This window comes from Mercenaria mercenaria, chromosome 1, assembly GCF_021730395.1.
Source record: "Mercenaria mercenaria strain notata chromosome 1, MADL_Memer_1, whole genome shotgun sequence".
NCBI classification, from domain to species: Eukaryota; Metazoa; Mollusca; class Bivalvia; order Venerida; family Veneridae; genus Mercenaria; species Mercenaria mercenaria.
This window is the reverse complement of record NC_069361.1, coordinates 18,129,399-18,152,628: the sequence shown is the minus strand read 5'-3', so window position 1 is coordinate 18,152,628 and position 23,230 is coordinate 18,129,399. Positions and strand designations below refer to the sequence as shown.

The 23,230-nt window shown below is 35.8% G+C and overlaps 2 protein-coding genes across 3 annotated transcripts; both read left to right on the top strand.

Annotated features, from left to right (window-relative positions):
- The first annotated feature begins 416 nt into the window (after positions 1-416).
- Positions 417-5,648, top strand: LOC123553116 (uncharacterized). 2 transcript variants are annotated; one of them, XM_053541127.1, is made up of 5 exons: positions 418-1,157; positions 2,168-2,341; positions 2,505-2,606; positions 3,237-3,365; positions 3,980-5,645. In XM_053541127.1, exons 4-5 carry the CDS (start codon positions 3,248-3,250, stop codon positions 4,789-4,791), a joined length of 930 nt encoding a protein of 309 aa, XP_053397102.1. In that variant the 5' UTR covers positions 418-1,157; positions 2,168-2,341; positions 2,505-2,606; positions 3,237-3,247; the 3' UTR covers positions 4,792-5,645. The 2 variants fall into 2 exon arrangements, with proteins under 2 accessions (XP_053397106.1, XP_053397102.1); XM_053541131.1 differs by lacking the exon at positions 2,505-2,606 and having other exon boundaries at positions 417-1,157; positions 3,980-5,648.
- A 4,531-nt stretch (positions 5,649-10,179) lies between these two features.
- LOC123544862 (sarcoplasmic calcium-binding protein-like) lies at positions 10,180-17,218 on the top strand. The gene is made up of 3 exons (XM_045330940.2): positions 10,180-10,222; positions 10,531-10,637; positions 16,423-17,218. The coding sequence occupies exons 2-3, from the start codon at positions 10,537-10,539 to the stop codon at positions 16,862-16,864; spliced, it is 543 nt and encodes a 180-aa protein (XP_045186875.2). The 5' UTR covers positions 10,180-10,222; positions 10,531-10,536; the 3' UTR covers positions 16,865-17,218.
- Positions 17,219-23,230: the final 6,012 nt, after the last annotated feature.

Genomic DNA, 23,230 nt, shown 5'->3' with positions numbered 1-23,230 from the left:
CGTTAATGATTGTTGGAAGCCTTCCATCATGTAGATGTAGATGTAGGTCAATTTCCCTTAGAGTTATTACCCTTGATTTAATGAAAAATGTCCGTTCGCAGCCTTTTTCAGTAACTAGCAGGTAGAATTTCATAAAACACTTGAAATAAACATGAACCAACATTCTGCGATGATGTCCATCAAGTGTTTTTTGTTTTTTTTTTTTTTTTTGGTAGGCCAATTTCCCTTAGAGTTATTGCCCTTGATTTAATGAAAAATGTCCGGCCGCAGCCATTTTTCAGTAACTAGCAGGTAGAATTTCATAAAACTTGAAATAAACATGAACCAACATTCTACGATGATGCCCGTCAAGTTTTTTTTTTTTTTTTTTTTTGATTGGTCAATTTCCCTTAGTGTTATTGCCCTTGATTTAAGGATTCCATGGTGTAATGATTTCCCGCGCTTTTCAGTTACGATGATTACCGACATCGAAGAATTCGGCCAATGTCGGAAGTTTTCGACGTTTCCGGTGATTTCCGGTAGTTATCGAGTTTTGTGTATTTCTTTGTGATTTTTTTGACGTTTTATTTTCTAAATGCTAAACATTTATACGAATTGCTAAGAGAAACAAAATTTTACTACTAAAAGCTTTTTTATTCAAAAATTTATAAAATGTTTGTCGTCCTGTGACGTCACGCTTGGGGTATTTCCCAAAAATTGTTGCAATCGAAAGTAGAAAGGTATGGCCGACAAACGAGATTTTCGCGGAAGATTTGCTTCGGATAAGGGTAAAAGGCGCAGGAAACCCAAACTTATCGTTGACCATAACTATGCCAATGTTTTCCTGTGTGATGGAGACGATTGTAAAAGGAAAAAGTGTCCAAGTGCCTTGCATATGACTTTACCGCAAAAAGTAAACAAGAATGGTTGGAAAGTGGGTCGGAGGCTGAATGTACTGCTACTCCATCTAAAATCATGCCGAAAATGCATGCTTGGCCCAGTGCCACTTATGTACAACAACATCGTTGGTGAATTGCAAAAAGGTTTAGGCGGATATCTATATGTTGTGTGCCAAAACCCAGACTGCAGCCACATAAATCGAGTGCCATATGGGAAGACCCGCCATATAAAAAACAAGGGGATGCCATGCTTTGTTATAAACACGAAACTTGGAGCAGGTAAACATCATTTTTTTAACATCGTCTTTGATGAAATTGGCTTTATTTTTTTTTATTTATCAGGCATAGGCGGCTCTAGTCAAAGTAATTTGATGTTCAGATTGTTTTATATTTGTGACGGGCAATCTAAACGTCAAAAATTTGAAGGACCGAAATAATGGAAGTTATTTTAGTTAAATCACAGTACACAGTCATGTAAAGTTATGTGTTTATATGGCGTGTAAACACAAGCCACGGTAAATGTTGATCGTGTACAGTACATACAGAGGTTTAAATCATCAGAAAATTCGTAATTTTGGATATTATTTGATAATTTTAACATAGATTGATGAGAAATTGAATCCCCTTTCCATACATGTAAGTTATATTTTAATTTATGGCCAATTTGTGAAACCCCCTGTGTCGAAAATTCCTAAAAACACCAGAGAGGCTGGCTAGTTCTGGGTTGAATCTTTGAGATCTGCTACAATATGTAAAATAAGTATGTCTTTCATGTGAGCCGTGCCATGAGAAAACCAACAAAGTGGCTGCAAAGCCAACGTGGATCTGCGCAGTCAGGTCAGGATCCATGCTGTTTGCTTTCAAAACCTATTGCAGTTAGAGAAACCGATAGCGAACAGCATGGATTCTGACCAGACTGTCAGGATGCGCAGACTGGTCTGGGTCCATGCTGGTAGCAAAGCGACTATGTTTGTTTTCTCATAGCGCGGCTCATGTAATTCTGATGCTTTGATGTCATAAAAATCTGATGTTTAAACGTTACTTTAGAAGTTAGTGTCACGGTAAAGAACTTGAATATTAAAACGGAGAGAAAGTGTGCAGGCGGCCGGGTAGCTCAGTCGGTAGAGCATCGGAACGGTATTCCGAGGCCCCGGGTTCGAGTCACGGTCTGGCTGCACATTTTACTCACCCTGTGACATTAGGCTGATCTGAATCTAAATTGCTTATAATGGCTGATTGTTTTTCTTTTCTTTTTTATGGGTAAAATAAACTTGCTCTATTGTTTTCAGCTATGATTGACAGTTTGGGTGGTGCAGAGAAAGTGAACAATCTCCTAGCAGTCCTGAATTTGAAGGCGATTCATCCGAAGAACTTGAAACTAATGGTGCTGGTGAGGCTATTCAGGAGGTGTCCAGAGAATCCTGCAAAAATGCTGCAAAATAAGCTTTTGAAAAAGAAATGAGGTATGTCTTATTTGTTATAAATATGCAAAAATTGTATATCCAAAAATCAACTTGTACTTCTAGGTAAGATGTTCGTCAGGTTGAATTACTGAACATATTTTGTTCTTTTTATCAGTTTTCTATATCATATAGTCAGGTACTTTTATGTACATGTATATTACAGTGATATTGCCCAGCAAGAGACTGAGCAAGCACATGAGCAAATGGTAGGAGAGATTGATGACCTAGGAGTGTGTCCTCTCCCTGGAGAATCTCCATCACTTCAGTATGTAAAATAATTCATTACCAGTTTTGATGCAAGGGCAGATCTAGTTTTTATGTGAGGCTGAGGTTCTGATCCCTGGCTTGATTCGCCCATAAAGATTTTTGTCGTTAAAACTAAAAAAAATCAATTATATCAGTATATGAGCCGCTCCATGAGAAAACCAACAAAATGGCTTTGTGATCAGCATGGATCCAGACCAGCCTGCGCAGTCTGGTCAGGATCCATGCTATTCACTTTCAAAGTCTATTGCAATTAGAGAAACTGTTAGGAAACAGCATGGATCCTGACTAGACTGCGTGGACGCAAAGCCACTATGTTGGTTTCTCATGGCGTGGCTTATATCATTAATTGTGATGTGACAATTTTGGTACTTTTTTAAAGATTTTTGATTATCGTTTGAGAATACTTCTACTTCCACTTTATTATATTATGAATATTCAAATTACAGACTTAGACTTCAAGCAAGGCCGGTAATTGAATGTGAAACAGATTCCGACGTTGAGAAAGATTCTGTACGGATTATATGTCTGACATCAATATTTAGGGACTATTTTGCTTGATGTAGCTCATATATGTAACGGATTACATGTCTGACATCAATATTTAGGGACTATTTTATCATTCTTACAGGGATTGGTCATATGGAGGCAATTGATATAGAACGCATACCTGACGCTATTGCCCGTGGCAACTTCAAACCAGTCGTCATAGATGGAGAGCCAACCATCATAACATTTGATTTAGAAACAACAGGACTTAGTAAGTTATTTTACCTTTAAAATATTACAATGAGATTTTATCTACTACTTTCCATAACAACCTTTATTTGTCAGCAGAGAATGTTTGACTACAATGCATGCAGATGGGTGTCCTGTATAAATGGTCACTTTCCAGTCCAGCAGTAGAATATCCCTCAGTTGCTTAGGGAACATTATGTATCCTTATTAGACTGGTCAAAATTATTGTAATGTTTGTTTCATTTGTCATTAATGAGCCATGTCATAAGAAAACCAATATAGTGCATTTGCAACCAGCATTGATCCAGACTGACAAGAAGAAAAAAAGAATTGTTATTTGTAAGAAAGTTATTACTATATTTCTTAAGAAGGCATTGAAAGTATATGAGCCGCGCCATGAGAAAACCAACATAGTACATTTGCCACCAGCTTGGATCCGTACCAGCCTGAGCATCCACGCAGTCTAGTCAGGATCCATGCTGTTCGCTTTCAAAGCCTATATCAGTTAGAGAAACTGTTGATTCTGACCAGACTGCGCTGATGCTCAGGCTTCTCTTGATCCATGCTGGTCACAAACCTATTAGGTTGCTTTTCTCATGGCGCGGCTCAAAATTTTCTCATTGATTGTCATTTCAGTTGTGCACAGAGTGATGCCGGACATAACACAGATAGCTGCAAGTGACCAGTCGGGAAAGACATTCAATGTCTATGTCAACTCAATCCAGCCGATAAATCCGGAAGCAACGACAGTGACTGGAATTTCATTTGTGAATGGAGAAATGAAAGTTCGAGGACAGATAGTTCAATCTGTACATGTGAAGGATGCTGTTAGCCAATTCTTGTCATGGTTGGAGCAGTTTAAAAATGTTGTTTTATGTGCCCATAACGGAAGAAGGTTCGACTTTCTGATCCTAGTTGAACTGCTTGAGAAACTTCATCTTAGTGAAAAGTTTAGTGAAATAGTTCCTGCTTTGTTGGACACAATGAGCATATTCAGGAAACAATATCCTAAAAGTTCACTGAAACAAGAAGATCTTGTCAAAACTCATTTAGGAATTACATATGATGCCCACAATGCTGTTGGTGATGTTATTAGTCTGGGCAAGCTTATCTCATATATGAATATTGACAAAAAAGAACTTATCAAAAACACCTTTTCAGTATCTGCAGTTTATAACAATTTACAATTCAATAATGCAAAAGCTAAGAATATCCAATCTCTTGAAGTCTTGATTTACTCAGGAGTGTGTAAAAGACCCACCGCAGAAAATGTGGCCGGGTCAGGTTTGAACCTCGGATACCTTCGGCTTATCCATAAACGTCGAGGCGAGGACGGACTACGTGAAGTTTTTACTTCACTCAACAATGAAGGACTTCCAAGAGTAACCAATTCTAAAAAAGTACTGGAAGACTTTATACCAAAATTGATAAACTATTTACTGAAGTAACATGTATAAATTAGAAAAGTACTGAAAGTTTGTAGCAAAATACAGCGAACCGAAGAAAATCTGAAAATTAGGGTACACATTTTCTAACTTTTATTTCTTTACTTACAGACGGTAAATTATTTTCAAATTGTGTTGTTGTATTCATTTGAATATATAGATAACATCTATGTATAGTTTAGTGATGGCATTACTTACATTATTAAAAAAAAAATATGTTTTTGTGTGAGGACATGCTATTTTTTCCAAATATTTTAAGGATTTTTTGTATGTCAGAGTTCAACTTTTCTTACAAAAATTAGATTTTATTGAATAAAATAACACCATAATAGTTTTGTTTTAATTGAGAAACTATTTTCAGGATGTATTAATGCCTTAATTGCATAGAAATATTTGAAAAGTAAAAAAATCATGATTTTTTTAATTTTGCTTATTTCTCATTTGGGTCCATTCCCGAGAAGCTCAAGTTTTGACATCAAATAAGCTAAATTTGAAAAAATCTGCGGTAAAAAGTTGGTAAAATGTGTATTTTAGTTGTTGAATGCTGAAATATCACAAATATCACAGATTTGGAGAATTTCATAAAAGTACCTATTACGGGATGTCATCCTTAATGAAAAATGTCCGTCCGGCAGCCATTTCTCAGTAACTAGAAGGTAGAATATCATAAAACTTGTAATAAACGAGAACCAACATACTGCAATGATGCCCTTTAATTTTATTTGTTTGGATTGGTCAATTTACCTTAGAGTTATTGCCCTTTAATTATTTAAAAATCCACATATTTGTACATAACAAACCAACCAAATGGTAGAATTTCATTAAACTTCTTTCATTCTTTTCCATGAACATTTATTATAAACATGTGAAATTGTGTACCCACACCTGGTCACCACCTTGCCTTGGTCACACCCCCTCCCCCTCCCCCCCCCCCCCCCCCCCCCCAAAAAAAAATAAGTTTTTTCATTCCTTTTTTTAATTTCTTTTCCAAACTTTCTATGAATATTTATCAGCTTGCAATGTTGTACCGTACTCCCACCTCACTCCTCCACCTGTCATGTCTACCACCCCGATCATGCATCCCCCACCCATTTTCTTTTTCTTTTTAATTTTCCATCAATATTTAAAATCAACACGTGAAGTTTTATACCCTCACCTGGTCACTCCCGCTGCCCACCACCACCACCACCAAAAAAGCATTCATTTTCTGTTCAATTGATTTTGACCAATGAAATTATTTGCTTCTTAGTAACAACTTTTTGCCGCATATATTTTTTGCCATTCGTCACCACAAACCCTTTGGGCGGGGGATACCAATTCATCGAATTTGCTTGTTATGACTTTATGTTCACTATAACTATGTTATTGTTATTCTGTATTTCGTTGTACTTATTGTATGTGTGTGTGTTTTACAGGTATTCAATGTTGCATTATTGGCTTGGAGCTACGGCTCCAAGCCTATGTATTGTTTTCGGTTTTTTTGGCACCCAAGTGTGTGTTAGTATGATACGAAAAGCCGGGAAGTTGCCGCAAACCGAGATCAATATGTTACGAATTCAGTGATTGGTTGCAGCAACAAGTGACCTGTGACGTAAGCTGCGCAATGCGGAAATATTGGAAGTTTTCCGATTGCAGTTGCTCTTTTGTTTGTCTATTATTAAAATGGGGGTGTACAGCAATGTGAATATAACTATAAAACGTAAGTCTGTACGATAAACTGACAACTTCTCAATTTTGACGTTTACATAATTCATGATTGAGTTTACATTTATCCATTGTAGTAATTGTTAAACAGATTATACGGGCAGTTGTGAAATTTGTTAGAGAACACCCCCCTGAAAGGATGTAACCTGCCAAAAGGGCTATTATGGTTGGTTCGATTATTGTTTTAGGGGTGTTATTAAAACAAGTTAAGGAAGTAGTGTAAAGTATATTAAACCATTTTTTTCACAATACCACCGTATTTTGTATATCAGTGTTTATATTTCTGTTTCCGTATTGTAATTACTGGTGAATGCCACGGCAAATCTGGGTTGTTTTTCGTACGTGCACCCTTTTGTAAGGAATAGACCTACCCTTAGAAAAAATTGAGTAGGACAGTCGGACGGTTCATAGACCATAACCTTTCAGCCTGGTAACTATAGAACCATTTAACCAAACTTCCTAGGATAATTGGTCTCATTGAGTAGAGAACCCCTATTTTTGCGGTCACTGGGTCGAAGTCACAGGGGCCTAGTAAAGGAAATTGGTTTCCGCCCAATAACTAGAACGCTTTGCGCTAGAGTCTTAAAATTTTATATGGAGGTTGGACACCAGTAGTTCAAAACCCAAAACGCCAAGAATTGTTCAATACCCTTGCCTCTAAAGTTAAGACTGGCGTTCCCATGGGAACAGCAGTAGAAAATCGCAATCATGTTTTGCATAGAATCTTATGTAATGACTCCTACCCCCACTTGTCCAGTTATGTAGACTATGCCAAAACCAGCCACGCCTTTCCTTTTTAAAAGGAAACTTTATTTTCATTGATATTGCTCGTTATCTGTATGTTTGTGATTATTTATTATTATTGTAAAACTTGTCGTCCATATTCTATTATTGGATGTAGATTCAAATGTCCCTTTGTGTAACAAGGCTTTTTATTGGCTCGCCATAATTGAAAATAGACCACGTGTATTTCGAATGCCGAGGCCACAGGAAATATGTGGTGGCTGGGTTCTGACAGATTCGTCCTGTTCGTTATAATGCACCGGCCAATGCAAAAGAACAATCGGGGGTGTCAAAAACTATACAAAACTAATGAAAAATATCGTCCTCGCCATTTAAAAATTTCTAATATGTTGTTAATAGTAATTTTGTTAACTTGGCAATAACGAGAAACCGCTAAAAGATTTATACAAAGAAAACTGGGCGATAGAACAACACAATGGCAAACGAGTAACTGTATTTTCTGCGGGGGTTAAGATACACTAAATTTTAAAACTTAATGTTAAGTGGCAGGGGTCAGTTTCATATTTAAAATAAAATAGGTAGATATTCTTTAAAGGCATTTATATTCAACTAGTTATTTATAGTGTTTATAAGACTAAGGATTCCTGCATTCGAGTAATTCTTGTGTTAAAATAAATAGATGCTTGAATCGATTTTCCTAGCTCCGTGTAGACGGCCGGGTCTAAAGTCTTACCTAAGGCAACCGAAGTCACACAAAATAAAAACGGTCATCAATCCATCCAGATTCAACTCAAATCATGAAAAATGCGGAAAAAGTAAACGGTTATGAGACACTTTTCTTCGAGCCAACATTTTGTCTGGTCACATGCTTAGAAAATATACATATATTTCAGGTCAGTCATTTGCAGATAATGCGGTACGGGTTGTGCAAGATGTGCATTTTGGGCCATGTTTGCCTCAAAATTTAGTGTCCTGAAACCGGAGTGTTACTCGCTTTTATCATAGAAACAACGGAATCGGCAGGCTGAAAATATCACATGATGAAGTTCTGAATATAAACAAAACATCCGCTCAACACTACAATTTTCTCAAAATTGGATTTTTAATTAATTTTTACGCACTGGTATTAACGTAGTTTCGTGGAATTTTCATGTTTACTGTCCCTTGCCCCCATAATCTTCGTTACAGATATTTGACATAATGTAATCGCATTTATAAGGATTTTTTGATAGGATAGTAAATGACTGTTGAGTAAAGGTACAGTATTCTTCAAAACCTCAAGTACATACCAGTAATGTGACTACAAATGATGGAAAGAATCTTTTCTGATACTTAAAAACGGTAATCCTTCAATTTTCCATAATTTCTCTGAGAGAAAATTTATATTCATGAAATCTTCCGCTGATCTGTTTGTAGCTCTAAAATATTCATAGAATATGCAAATAAAACAATGACAGAACAAAATGCCGATTTATCGTTTGAGTGTCCGACTTAAAACGTCGATGAATACGAGCCTTGGTTGAATAAAATCCGTGCATAAAACCTTCTGTTGAAACGATATCTATCCGTTGCAGCCCTCAGCTGCCTGTTTACATTTCTTTCAAATGTGATATCTCTTATCTTTCGAATTCCGGATTCAGTTCTCAATCTACAACTAGTCTACAACTAAAGGTAGTCATCGCTATGTTTCAGACAAGTGTTCGCTATCATACATTCATACGACGAATAAAGTTAGCTATAAAGAGACTGATATTTTACACGTGCAGGCCTCCAAGTTGCGTGAAAATTTAGATTAGACTGTGTGTTTGTACACGGTTACAAAGGTGTTGTAAGAAGTACATGTAGATATTTAATGTGTAAGTATATGTGTGCACAATGTTTGACAGACACTTAGAATAGAAATTCTTTACTACCGCACTGATGTTATCTCTGATATATAATTAATCTATCAGCCCTTCTTGTAAATCGCAAACGAAAACTTTTTTTTTTGGGGGGGGGGGTAGGGGGGGGGTCATTTTTTATTTTAAACTTACATATCAGTTTCTCAGCCCGTTATGGTTTTATTTTAAATTTGGACCACTACATCTGTATTTACTTATTTTCATTAGTATATGAATCATAAGTTTTATTTCACTTAACTAATTGAAAGGAGTAAGTAAGGGTAGATAAAGATAAGCAATAATCTACGAGTTCCTCAAAAGACAACAACTGTACCAAAATCCTCTGGTCATTTTGACATTTAGTTTTGTATATAGAAATGCACGACCATCATAGAATTAGTGAGTAAATTCTACTTTTGACAATATATTCTAAATCAAAGTGCTATGCGATCATTTACTTTAGCGTGCTTTAATGTTGTTAAGAAAACGTTTATCTGTTTCATAAGAAATATTGACTATATCCTCGTATCGGAAAAAACAAAGTCCGTCATTTTTGCCACATGTATACCTTAATTTACTTTCTAGCTTAAGAATAGTTCAACGCACTGGCAGTATTTGAGTCCACATTTGTTTTGTACGGAAATATCCCATATATTGTAGGAATGCTTTACAAAGATGTCGCATGTATTATAAGAACGGGTTTTCGAAATTGTCGGAACGGTTTTACGAAACGTAAGTATATATTGTTGGAACTGTTTTACGAAACATTCGTAGTCTATATATTGTAGAAGGGTTTTATGAAATGTTGCATATATCATAGGAATGGTTATACGAAACTGTCGCATATATTGTAGGAAGGTTTTACGAAACGGTCGCATCACGTGTAAATCTGTGAAATTAAAATGCGTTATACCTTAATCTGAAAACAAATTTGTCGGATGGAGAATTTGGATAATACGATATTAAAGAAACAATATTGAAATTGTGTTCATACATGTTATATAAACAGACTATCAGAATAGGTACCTTTACCGGAGAAGGGTGATTCACCAGGAGTTTGAATTGTGTCAGGCAGTGTTTCTCTGAGAGCTAGCTGGTAAACAGCGGTAAGGCACTTATTTTTATTTGCTTGATATATTTTTGAAAACCAAAACTTCTGTTAACATTATAATTGGCTTTTATTATACAATTGTTGTAACTGTAATAACTAGCTTGGGGTGGGGAAAGCAATTAAATTCAATCGACAAAAAAAAAATAAAAAAATAAAAAACGTATGTGTTTATTCAAAGTTTGGTTAAGCAAACATTTGTTTATTCTTTTATTATTGAATAATAAAATCGTCTTAAGGATATGATTATTGGATGAAGAAAACTAAGTGATGTGGGAAGATCTTAACTATAATTCTTTATTTTAGATCCAGATGGCTAAAGAGTTTCTCATTAATAAATGGAGGCTATGGTTTCGGGTTTTGGATGTAAAAGGCACAGGGCAATTTTCCAGAGAAGACGAAGCACAAGACGAGTAAATATATATGACTAAATTATATTTTTCATCTTTTCTTGTTCCTTGCATTATATTACACCTTGTTTCTGCATAATTCATGTGTATAGGTAGATCTAATAATGTAATTTAATTTTTCATATGAAAAACATTGGTCATTGATTAAAATATGTAAATACATTTGTTTGCTTTTTACACTGCTCATGAGGAATTTTTAGAAGCACTGGATGTTCGACGTCCGTTTGTCGTCCGCAACCTGCTTCTAACAATGTCTAATCATGTAGCGGTAGATGAAATTTCACCAGACTTGGCTAAACAGTAAAAACCTTTTCTCCGCAAGTAACTGCAAACTTCCCCTCATGAATCATAGGTGGAGAACGAATGATGTCAGACACATTGTCTTTTATCATATCGTCACGGTGAACATACGCCACGCCCGGGGATCGAACTCGTGACCCTGAGATCCGTAGATCTGCGCTCTTCGTATTGAGCTTAGCTAAAATTATAATTGAGTCTGTTAATAATATTAGGTTATTTAACATTGTTCTGTACAATACGGAAATATAGCGGTTCGTCCAATATGGTTTTCTCAGCTGGGTACTCGTCCAAATATATCTCGTATTGTACAGTACAATGGTAAATAACCTTTTTTATTCTCTATCTATTTTATCTAAGTTTAAACTGAAAATGTTTCACTGAATATTGTATTCCTGCCTTTTCTCTATTTTCCCAGCTTGGTGTGAGTGCAAATATATGTTATACAAAACAATGTTAGGCCTTGAATAAACTTTTTATGCTATATTTATTTCCCTTCATACGTAATACATGTATACGTAATTCATTGAATGTTATTTTTCTGCGTATCAGTATTAAATAAATTATATGGACAGTTGCAACCACTGGTACCAGAACAGAAAGAAAACGCCTCTGTACATGTTATACCTTACCCTTAGGTATTCTATAAGAACCATGGTCATGAACGGGAAAATATACTAACCCGTTTCAATCGCGCATTTCATACCTAAAACACGCAGTTCGGTAAATGTGTGCTATGGATATCAAACAAGTGGTAATTTATCTTCCACTGTGTACCGGTCACATTTCTTCAGTACATTTTATCTTAGAAAAACAACGCGTAGTTTATAGTTATTTCAACGTTACACAAAAAACTTGCTTGAACTTCCCTGGTGAAGTTCCGTTCTAGATTACAAAACCATTCTGACTGGCTGCTGTGAAAATGTATGTCAATCGTCATTTTACCACACGTGTTTGCTAAAATGTGAAAATGCAGCATAAATGTGTAAAATCTATAAAGTAAACAGAACAGATGCATTCATCATTTCGAGTTTTAGTGTAAAGTTGTGATTTTTTTTTAAATTCTGTTTTTGTTTGTTTACATATCGCCAAACATGTGCACACTGCCGTGACCTCTAGACCGGATGTTCATTTGGGAAGGTCAAGCAAGCTTTTTCTGTAACGTTGACGAAAGCATAAAATATGTTGATAATCTCAGCAATATGGAATATTGAGACAATGTGACTGGTGCACGATAGAAGATAAATTATCGCTTGTTCATTATACTAGGTACCCATTCAGCGAACTGCGCGTTTAAGTTGAGAAATGTTCGATTGAAACGGGTTAGTATATTTTCCCGTTCATGACCATGGTTCTTATAGAATACCTAGGGGAAGGGTATAACATGTACAGAGGCATTTTCTTTCTGGTCTGGCGCCAGTGGGTGCAACCTCCCTACAATAGCCATTTGGCGATTTTGGTGGTTATAATACTTGGCTGAGATATTAATATGCCAACAAACATTGTCAGCAAGTTTGGTGAAGATCGGATGAAAACTGTTCGACTTAAGAGAGCAGACAAGCCTAAATTCCCCGTTTTCCCGAGTAATTCAAGGACCATAATCCAAGAGTGCCAGGTAGAATTTGGCTGGTTATCGAAATTTGTCGAGATGTTATGCCCACAAACATTGTCAGCAAGTTTGGTGAAGATCCGATGAAAACTGAAATAGAGAGCGGACATATTTTGGATGCCGACCGCCCGTCCGCTGCCATTCATAATCTTCTCCATTTTGTTTCTTAGCCGTTAAGTCAAACTTCTGAGGTAGCTATTCAGACAGTCAGGGCTGATCTCTTCCAATTTCTTAGTTTCGTCCGGAACGGCTTCTTTTAGCCACTTTTCAAATATTCCAACATCAGATGATGTTTTTAGCTCACCTGTCACAAAGTGACAAGGTGAGCTTTTGTGATCGCGCGGCGTCCGTCGTCCGTGCGTCCGTGCGTAAACTTTTGCTTGTGACCACTCCAGAGGTCACATTTTCATGGGATCTTTATGAAAGTTGGTCAGAATGTTCATCTTGATGATATCTAGGTCAGTTCGAAACTGGGTCATGTTCGGTCCAAAACTAGGTCAGTAGGTCTAAAAATAGAAAATCCTTGTGACCTCCCTGGAGGCCATATTTTTCAATGGAACTTCATGAAAATTGGTCAGAATGTTCAACTTGATAATATCTAGGTCAGGTTTGAAACTGGGTCGCGTGCGTTCAAAAACTAGGCCAGAAGATCTAAAAATAGAGAAACCTTGTGACATCTCTAGAGGCCATACTTTTCAATGGAATTTCATGAAAATTGGTCGGAATATTCACCTTGACAATATCTAGTTCAAGTTCGAAACTGGGTCACGTGCCATCAAAAACAAAGTCATTGGGTCAAATAATAGAAAAACCTTGTGACCTCTCTAGAGGCGATATTTATCATGGGATCTGTATAAAGTTGGTCAGAATATTCATCTTGATGATATCTAGGTCAAGTTCGAAACTGGACCAACTGCGGTCAAAAACTAGGTCAGTAGGTCTAAACATAGAAAAAGCTTGTGACCTCTCGAGTCCAAACTTTTCAATAGATCTTCATGAAAACTGGTCAGAATGTTCATTTTGACGATTTATAGTTCAGGTATGAAACTGGATTACATGCCGTCAAAAACTAGGTCAGTAGGTCAAATAATAGTAAAACCTTGTGAGTTCTCTAGAGGCGATATTTTCCACAGGATCTGTATGAAAGTTGGTCAGAATATTCATCTTGATGATATCTAGGTCAAGTTCAAAACTGGGTCAACTGCGGTCAAAAACTAGGTCAGTAGGTCTACGTCGTCCGTGTGTCCGTGCGTAAGCGTTTGTGACCACGCTAGAGGTCACATTTTTCATGGGATCTTTATTAAAATTGGTTAGAATGTTCATCTTGGTGATGTCTAGGTCAAGTTCGAACTGGGTCATGTGCGGTCAAAAACTAGGTCAGTAGGTCTAAAAATAGAAAAAGCTCGTGACCTCAGGAGTCCAAACTTTTCAATAGATCTTCATGAAAACTGGTCAGAATGTTCATTTTGACGATTTCTAGTTCAGGTATGAAACTGGATTACATGCCATCAAAAACTAGGTCAGTAGGTCAAATAATAGAAAAACCTTGTGACCTCTCTAGAGGCGATATTTTCCACAGAATCTGTATGAAAGTTGGTCAGAATATTTATCTTGATGATATCTAGGTCAAGTTCGAAACTGGGTCAACTGCGGTCGAAAACTAGGTCAGTAGGTCTACGTCGTCCGTGTGTCCGTGCGTAAGCGTTTGTGACCACGCTAGAGGTCACATTTTTCATGGGATCTTTATGAAGGTTGGTCAGAATGTTCATTTTGGTGATATCTAGGTCAAGTTCGAACTGGGTCATGTGCGGTCCAAAACTAGGTCAGTAGGTCTTAAAATAGAAAATCCTTGTGACCTCCATAGAGGCCATATTTTTCAGTGGATCTTCATGAAAAATGGTCAGAATGTTCACCTTGATGATATCTAGGTCAAGTTCGAAACTTGGTCACGTGCGGTCTAAAAATAGTGAAACTACTTGGTGGTTTTTCAATGAAACTTAGCCACAATGAACTGGGTTGCGTGTGGACAGGTGAGCGATTCAGGACTAGCATGGTCCTCTTGTTTTACTCTATTTTTAGGTTTTTGATTGTTAACGAACGTGTTAATATCTGAATCAGATAGCAATCATCCTTTTGTGTGTTGTAAACAAAAAAGAAAGCGACAATTAAATCCTGATTTCAAGACGCATAATCAACTCTGCACATAGAGCGCCTACTTCATCCGATTTACATTCGGAACATTTTCACGCGTTTCGGGCTTTATCGTATGTTTAACATGGGACTGTTGAACCGTCCAAATACAGAAAATACACACGTGCGTCTAAATACAGAAAAAAACAGGATTTTTTTTTGTACGCACGTGCGTCCAAATACCGTAATATATTGTATAGTCACGTGTTGCAAATGAACGTTCGCGATTGGATAGATAAAATAGATATAGAATAAGAGGTACTAAACAGTATAAAAAAAACCCTTAAGACCCAAAGTTTGCTTAAGGAAGTAATATACCATAACATTTGAATGTCCAGTCGAAAACAAAACTTGAGAATTTACAACATTTACAATAAACTAATTTGTCCATATTTTAGTAGCAAATAGTGATATCACGAATTAATGTTACTATAGAAACGAACCATGCGACCTATATATTTAATTTTGAAATTAAAAACTTTGACATTGGTCTATGTATGGAGCATATACATTTCAAAACTGTCCTTGAGAATGAAAATTGCAAGCACACATGATTTTTCCATAAAGAAGTCGGACACGGAGTAATGCTGCAAGACTTAGTATCTTAAACTTTGATATTTTTAAACAAATGAAAATATATCAAATATATTACTTACTCAATAAAATGTTTTGAAGCCATGAAACGGGAACGATGAATTTATTTTATGTTTTGTATTTCAGGAAAACAGTACGATTTAAAAAAATTATAAGATATTTTAAACGTCCCTGTTGTCATTGCTGATTGTTACTATTAGCTAAATAAGGTATAATGTTTATGTTCATATGTACTAACCCCAATATTTCGTATAGGTCATGAAGAAAGTGGCACTGAAGCCGTCGAAATAACGCATGAGAGAAAATGCAATACCATGGATACACGGCATATATAGATCTTAGCTTATTAGAAAGCAAATGCTTGCACTTATAAATTCACCAACCGCGCGTATTTTTTTACGGGTAAGAGTGATACAAAAATAAGCTGATATTATTAGTTACACTGCCTGTTGTGACAGGATAGGAATAAACTCTGTCGAGGAAATCCATATGATACGGATTTTCGAGACAGCGTACATTCCGTATCCTGTCACCAACAATCTGTGTAACGATTTTATCTTGCCGACTACTCTTCACGAGCCTAAATAAAGTAGAATGAAAACGGCAAGAAAACACTAAACTTACTTTCAGAAACGATATCTATCGCTGGAGCTAATTAATAATCTGACTTGATTCAAGTACGCCAGCGACGCGGCAGCCATTTTGTTTGAATCAAAAATTCATAAATGAATTGTACTTGCAGGATATGGAATATATCCTGTCTTATATCCTGTCTCCACGTTGCGTCTATTGACCATCAGAAATACAAGAAATTGCAGTAGACAAGATAAATATCCGTATTCTTCTTCTTTTTTCAATATGAAATGCCTGTAGAGGGTCATGTTTTTCATATATGTACAAAAAATAATTGAAGGGATAGAGACAAACAAACATGAGATTTTAGCAGCTTACATATTTATTTACACAATGTTTAATAAATTGATGCTGATCAAACATTTGAATAGGTATACTACGTCCTTAACCAGATTAACATTGAATATATTCCATGATTCTGAAGGTCCAGACACGTGTAAGACTTCATTATTGAATGTTTTTCAGGGAAAGATATGCCCATCTTAGTCACTTGAATCCAGAGCAAAAAGCGGAGGTGGTCGAAGCCTTGCGAAGGTTGACGGATGAATATTACTTCCGAGGCAAACAAGGTCCGATATCTGAACAAGATTTTGTCGACATGAACAACGAAGATTTCAAAGCCGACAAAGGAAAATTTGAAGAACGTATGAAGAAGTGTTTCGAAACAGAGTATAAGATCTTTGATACGAATGGCGACGGAATGATAACCAAGGATGCGTTTCAAAAGGCGTACTTAGGATGTGGGCATGATAATCTTGAGCGTATCAACAAATTCTTCCAGTCCTATAATCCCGTTGACGACAAGGTTCCAGTCAAAACCATTGCTGATTCGTGGGTCCTTTTTACAACAAATGAGGATAGCTCTGTGAAGGATGTAGTCAGAGAGGCGTTGGAGGCCGGTCTTTAAATTCCTACAGTTTTATGTAAAATAGTCTGCATATTTCAACAATTGCGACATTTTACGCAATTTCTTCTCATGTAGATTTATTACGTAAATTGTCAAATAATAAAATGGACTACATGTTGACAGACAAGTTTAGAAATGCCAAACATTGCATTAACCTCTGACAGTTAGTGTTAAAGGTTATAAGCTTTTTAGCATTCAATATCAGAATTTTCAGAATGTAGTATATTTACAACTTTGTTGTTTTTTCTTTGTATTGTTCATAATAGTTTGTCGGCTTGTGTTTATTGAAGATGGCAGTAAGTCTTACTACTTGACTTAATATATTGTATACAAATAAATCGGTAAAGTAGCATGTATCTGGCTTGTGATAGACTTCATACTAGTCTCTATGGTTACTAGTTGGTGATCACGTGTGTTGGCCTCTTAACCCTGTGAAACCGGTTTTTTGAAGTTTAATTCCATATTGAAAGGCCGACTGTGTTTGTCGGCGACACTGTTAGAAAGACCAAACAAATAAAATCCATTTATTCAGTTTAAATTGTATGCTAATCTTTTCAAATAATGCCAAGAAAAGATAGGAATATTAATTAAGGTAGTGTTTTAAACTAATAATTTATTAACCCTTTGAAAGGGGACTTATGAAAACACAAAAAATGGAAACGCTCAACACGACAAAAATAAAAATGCTGCAGGCTCGGTGTGATTGAGCCTGGTCACGGACGGTAGTGGAAATGCATGCTAGCCCTCCAGCCCCGGGTTGTGCAGAACTCAACACATGCTAACACATGCTACAAGTACAAAAACAATTAAGAGATAGCCGCAGACGTGTTCATACGGCGGTGCACATGTTTACATGTTTAAACATATTTTATTACCAATATATACATATATACACAGATAACTACGTCAATTGTACATATAATAGACAAAAGGGTCGACCCACAAGTTCTCGCAACATTAGTAACAGGTCTTCCCTAATGCAAATATTTAAATATTTAATTTACAACAGTGACAACTAATCAAGTACATGTTGGTAAATAATAAATTTATAATGTCATAGCTACAAAAAAAAGGGAAAGAAAAAAAGAGTTGAAATATGTATAAGGTACAAGTACATGTACTTATATAAACAAACACATTTGTGACTAGTGGCAATGTATAGATAGATGTAAGAGTAAAAATGATCCAATTAATTTGCATTAACATGTACTACATTTAGGAAAAAAGAACTTAAAAAAGAGAAACGAGTACATGTGACTTATATAGACAAACATATTTGTGACTAGTAAGTGTACAAAAAGATGCAATTCAATTGCAATAACATACATGTACTACATTTGGGGAAAAAGAACATAAACAAGAAACAACTGGGGTCTTGTCAATAATAAACTTATATAATTATATATAATAAATAAATTGAATAATATTGCCAGCTAAATATGGTGAGTCTCAAAAGCGTTTGGTTGATTTTATGTAATGCTGGACTGAGCAGAATATTTTGCAGTTGTCTTCGTATGACAATTCGGAATTACCAACTAAAAGAAGTTGTGTATTTAAAGGATGAAATTGCCTTAGATCGTGGAAAAGTTTAATCCTTTGATTTGTCTATTTCGTACAAGTGAAAAGAAACTGTTTAACGTCTTCAGTATCTTCTCCACAAGAACAGATTGAGTCCTGAGACAGATTGTTGCAAAATAAATGAAAATTCAAATTACTGCACGCGTTTCTAAGCCTTGCATGAATTAAAGAAAATTTTCTTTCTCCTACAAGATACCATTTTGAAGTGCACATGGAACCCTCAAAGATACACTTGGGTGTAATTCAATGAAAAACGGCTAAAATAATGAGACCGCCCTTAACGATAAAACAATGGACAGAACTAAACAGTCTGGAATTTAGAAAGGGGTTTTGAGACTATGGAGCTTGCGTCTTGCGTATCACACAAACTGCCAAAAGACAAAATTAACAAGAGCTGTCCTTAAGACAGCGCGCTCCACTGTTCGGCGATTTGTCAGTAAAATGAATTTATGTGTCAATATATAAAAACATTTAAGTATGAAAGGGGCATAATTTGGTTAAAAATACAAATCAGAGTTATGGGGATGGTTACTACGCATGCAGAAGATGATTATGAAGAAATATTTTTTATTTTCAAGTCATTATCTTTTAAAGTACCCAAAATATGTCTATAAACGAAGCTTTCGAAAACATTTGACATGAAAATAAATTCCAAGTATAAAAACTTGGTGACCTTGACCTTGGGTATTATGGGACCAGTCCCTGCATATACTTTATGTGTATGCTGGGCAATGTTTATGGGAAGTTACAGCAAGGTATAAGCAATAGTAACAAAGATATGACAGCAAAACAAAGGTTGCCGAGAAATTGTAACCTTAATTAACCTAAATATAACCCGTTGGTGACCTTGGCCTTCTGTATAACGGGCTTAGCCCCTGCACATACTTTTTCTATATGCTGGACAATGTTTATATGAAGTTACAGTAAGACATAAGCAATAGTAAAAAAAACATGACATATAAACAGAAGTTGCCGAAAAACATTAACCTTAAAAATAACCTAATTATAACACCTTGGTGACCTTGACCTTGGGTATAATCGACCCAGCCCCTGCACATACTTTGTTTGTATGCTGGAAAATATTTATTTGGAGTTACAGTAAGATATAAACAATAGTAACAAAGATATGACAGAAAAACAAAGTTCGCCGAAATGTTAACCAAGAAAGCTCACGCCGACGCCGGGACGAGTAGAATAGCATCTCTATTCTCCGAACAGTGGAGCTAAAAAGCAGGCACCATATCTAAGGAGTGATTATACAATATCTAAAGGCATGAAAGCGGGAATATTGGAACCACCATGGCCGATATTTTCAAGCTGAGAAATTAGACAATACCAATAACATGACATAAAATTCGTGCTGAACTACCTGAGAAGATCGAAAAATAACATTTTACGGCCGCCACACGGCACAAACAACGCTGCTTTGATAATAAATCAGACTTTCAATCTATAGTATAATCTGTTGGGTTTACGGTCACATGAACTAGTATTAGGTCAAACGGCAAGTTTCTTGCTTTTGATAGTGGGAGATGGCTCCGGGTGCTCCTAAAAGCATTATTTCAGGAATGGTGTACATCTGGGTAGCACTACAAATCTTCCGAAGCTAGCTTCATGACGACCCGAGCAGGGTTTGCATCGGCTGATGTGAGGGAATAGGGATTCAAAGCCAGCCACTTTTACCCCTGTGTGAAAATGAAAGAGCTAGTTAGTAAGTAGACAGGAATTTTCACCTACTTTCAATTTCATTTTACCTTGCAACTTAAACATAAAATTTGTAGCATATAACTTCGCCTAAAATCACACATGCCTCTTTGCATTCAATAAAGATTTCATGAAATGGCCTTAATTAACTACATGTAGGCGGGAAAATGGCGCTATATACCGATACAGACTTCAATGAGTGAACCAAGGAGCTATGTCCGGCAAATCACTTTTATCATACATTTACATGTAAGAAAATTTCAAATTATGTCCAAGTCAGTTATTGTCCACAGACTGAATATCAACAACAGTTACGCCACCACTTCCGGCTTACCACACTTCCAGAACTACCTTAATTATAAAATGTTTGTTCAGGATCGACCATAATTACTTTGAAATACGTGCCGAGTGCGTTTTTAGTAGTTTGCATTTTCAGACCGAGTCACTAAACACCTTATCATACACTTTTAGATTCTATTGATATACAAGATAGATCTATTTTACCATACATTCTCTGCATGTAAAGCCACAGTTTATTTTAATTTAAACGAATGAGACGTAATTTGGGTCTCAAAACTTCTGTGTACTCAAAATGTTCTCTAGCAAATATTCTATTTTCACTCTAGACATTTAGTAAAATACGTCTGACGACAAGAGTTGAATTGACAGGACAAATACATGTAGGACTATTACATACTAGTATTCAGTAGGACTATTGTATTGTAAATCAATGTAATATCCTTTTATTTTTGTAATTATTTATGGAAGAAGAAGGAGGACAATTTCAGATGTAAGAAGGGATGGTCCTAGTAATAAAATGTGTTTTCTTCTAAAATACATTTGAGTAGCACGAACACAAACCAAAGAAATTAGTACCTTTACACAAGTTTCACCACCTTTATTTTTATTCGCCACCAAACGAATATTCCCTTTCATGTTCTCCATGTGATATATACGGAATTCCATTCGGGTCATCACCTTTGAATGTGTTGACCTGAAACGCGATGCTCGATAGTACGATGATTAAAACGCGAAATCACGAAACTACAATAACGAAAACGCGACAACATGATGATGATTACGCGATACTACGATAACGAAAACGTGACAGTACGATAGCACGATGATGATAATGCGATATACTATCGCATTTTTACCATGATACTGTCACTTTTTTACCATCGTACTATCGTATTATTGCGTTTTCGTTATCGTCATTTGCAATTTCATTTTCGTACTCGCGTTATCATCATCGTACTGTCGCATTATCACTATCGTACTATTGCGTTATCACTATCGTAATTTCGCGTTATCTCTATCGTACTACCGTGTTATCACCATCATACTGTCGCATTATTATCATTGTACTGTCGCGTTATCCCCATCGTACTGTCGCGTTATGGTGACAACGCGACAGTACGATGGTGAAAACAAAACAGTATATCGCATTTTCATATTCGTGCTATCGTTTTATCGCGTTTTTGTTATCGGTTATCGCAGTATCACGTTATCATCATCGTGTTGTCGCGTTTTCGTAATCGTAGTTTCATGATTTCGAGTTTTATCGTACTATTGAATGTCGCGTTACAGATCAACACATTTAAAGGCGATGGCCCTAACGGAATTCTGTGGTTATATGTATGTGACATATTCTTCGAATTTTCCCGGTAATATATGTATTGGTATTTTCTTCGGGATTTTAAACAAATTGGTTGAACAATCTCCTTAAGCTCTTTAGTTAAACTTCTCGTCTTCGGAAGTCTAGACGCTAGGATGAAAACATAAATATTTGTGTATTCCTTTCGTACATTTATTCTACACATTTCACACTTAAACAAGCAGTTTCTGTTTAGAAATAAACATGTAATGTTTTTGTAGCAATAGTTGAAAGCTGGCACATAGGTTTCAATAAGATATATACAGACAGTAAATTCACAAATAGCGTGAATGTATTGTAGTGGTAATATTTATTATTCAGCACAGCAATATGCCTTAAGCTGATGATTTCAAATTTACCTGTCTTTAATTCACATTTTCGTCAACAGAATAGCTTCTGAGCTTGATCTTTTTTCAAACACGAAATCTACTTTTCTCCTTAATCTATTTAGCACTGACATATTCGGTCATGAAATGTAAATTACAGGCATTTTAACAAGAGCTGTCCGTATGACAGCGCGCTCGACTTTTTTCAGTGCTTGACTTTGAATTAGAGTTTTGCTAGTTAGAACTTTATAAAACTTTGACCAAAAGTTTCTAAATTAAAAAGTGGCATTACTCTGTCAAAATTCAAATCAGAGTTTCGGGTATTGTTTCTCCTGGTGTAGTTTGATAGTAAATAATTATTTTAAGTTTCAAGTCAAAAACCTTGAAAGTACATGTAACAGAGATATTTGAATTTATCAAAAAGTTTAATAAAAGAATTCTAAGTTAAAACGGGGCATAACTATGTCATAATTCAATCAGAGTTATGGGGGTTGTTTCTCCTGGTGTAGACTTTGATAGTTAATAACTGTTTTAAGTTTCAAGTCAAAAGCTTTAATAGTAATAGAGATAATTGACTTTTTCAAAACTTTAACCAAAATTTCTAAGTTAAAAAGGGGCTAAATCTGTCAAAATTCATACAGAGTAATGTGGATTATTTCTCCTGGTGTAGACTTTGATAGTTAATAATTATATTAAGTTTCAAGTCAAAAGCTTTGATGGTAACAGAGATATTTGACTTTATCAAAATGTTTAACCAAAAATTCTAAGTTTAAAATGGGGCATAATTCTGTCAAAATTCAAGTCAGAGTTATGGGGATTGTTTCAACTGGGACAGACTTATGAGAGTAAATAAGTATTTTAAGTTTCAAATCAATAGCTTTGATAGTAACAGAGATATTTGACTTTACGAAAAACTTTAAACAACGCCGACGCCGACGTTTGGGCGAGAGCAATAGCTCTACTTTTCCTTCGAAAAGTGAGCTAAAAAGATCCTGGTATAATCTAAAGCTATTGAAAATTTGTAAATATAATAAAGAATATCTATATTCTGTGTATTGACACCTAAGAATAATATATATTGATAAAAGCGTTGTTCTAGCA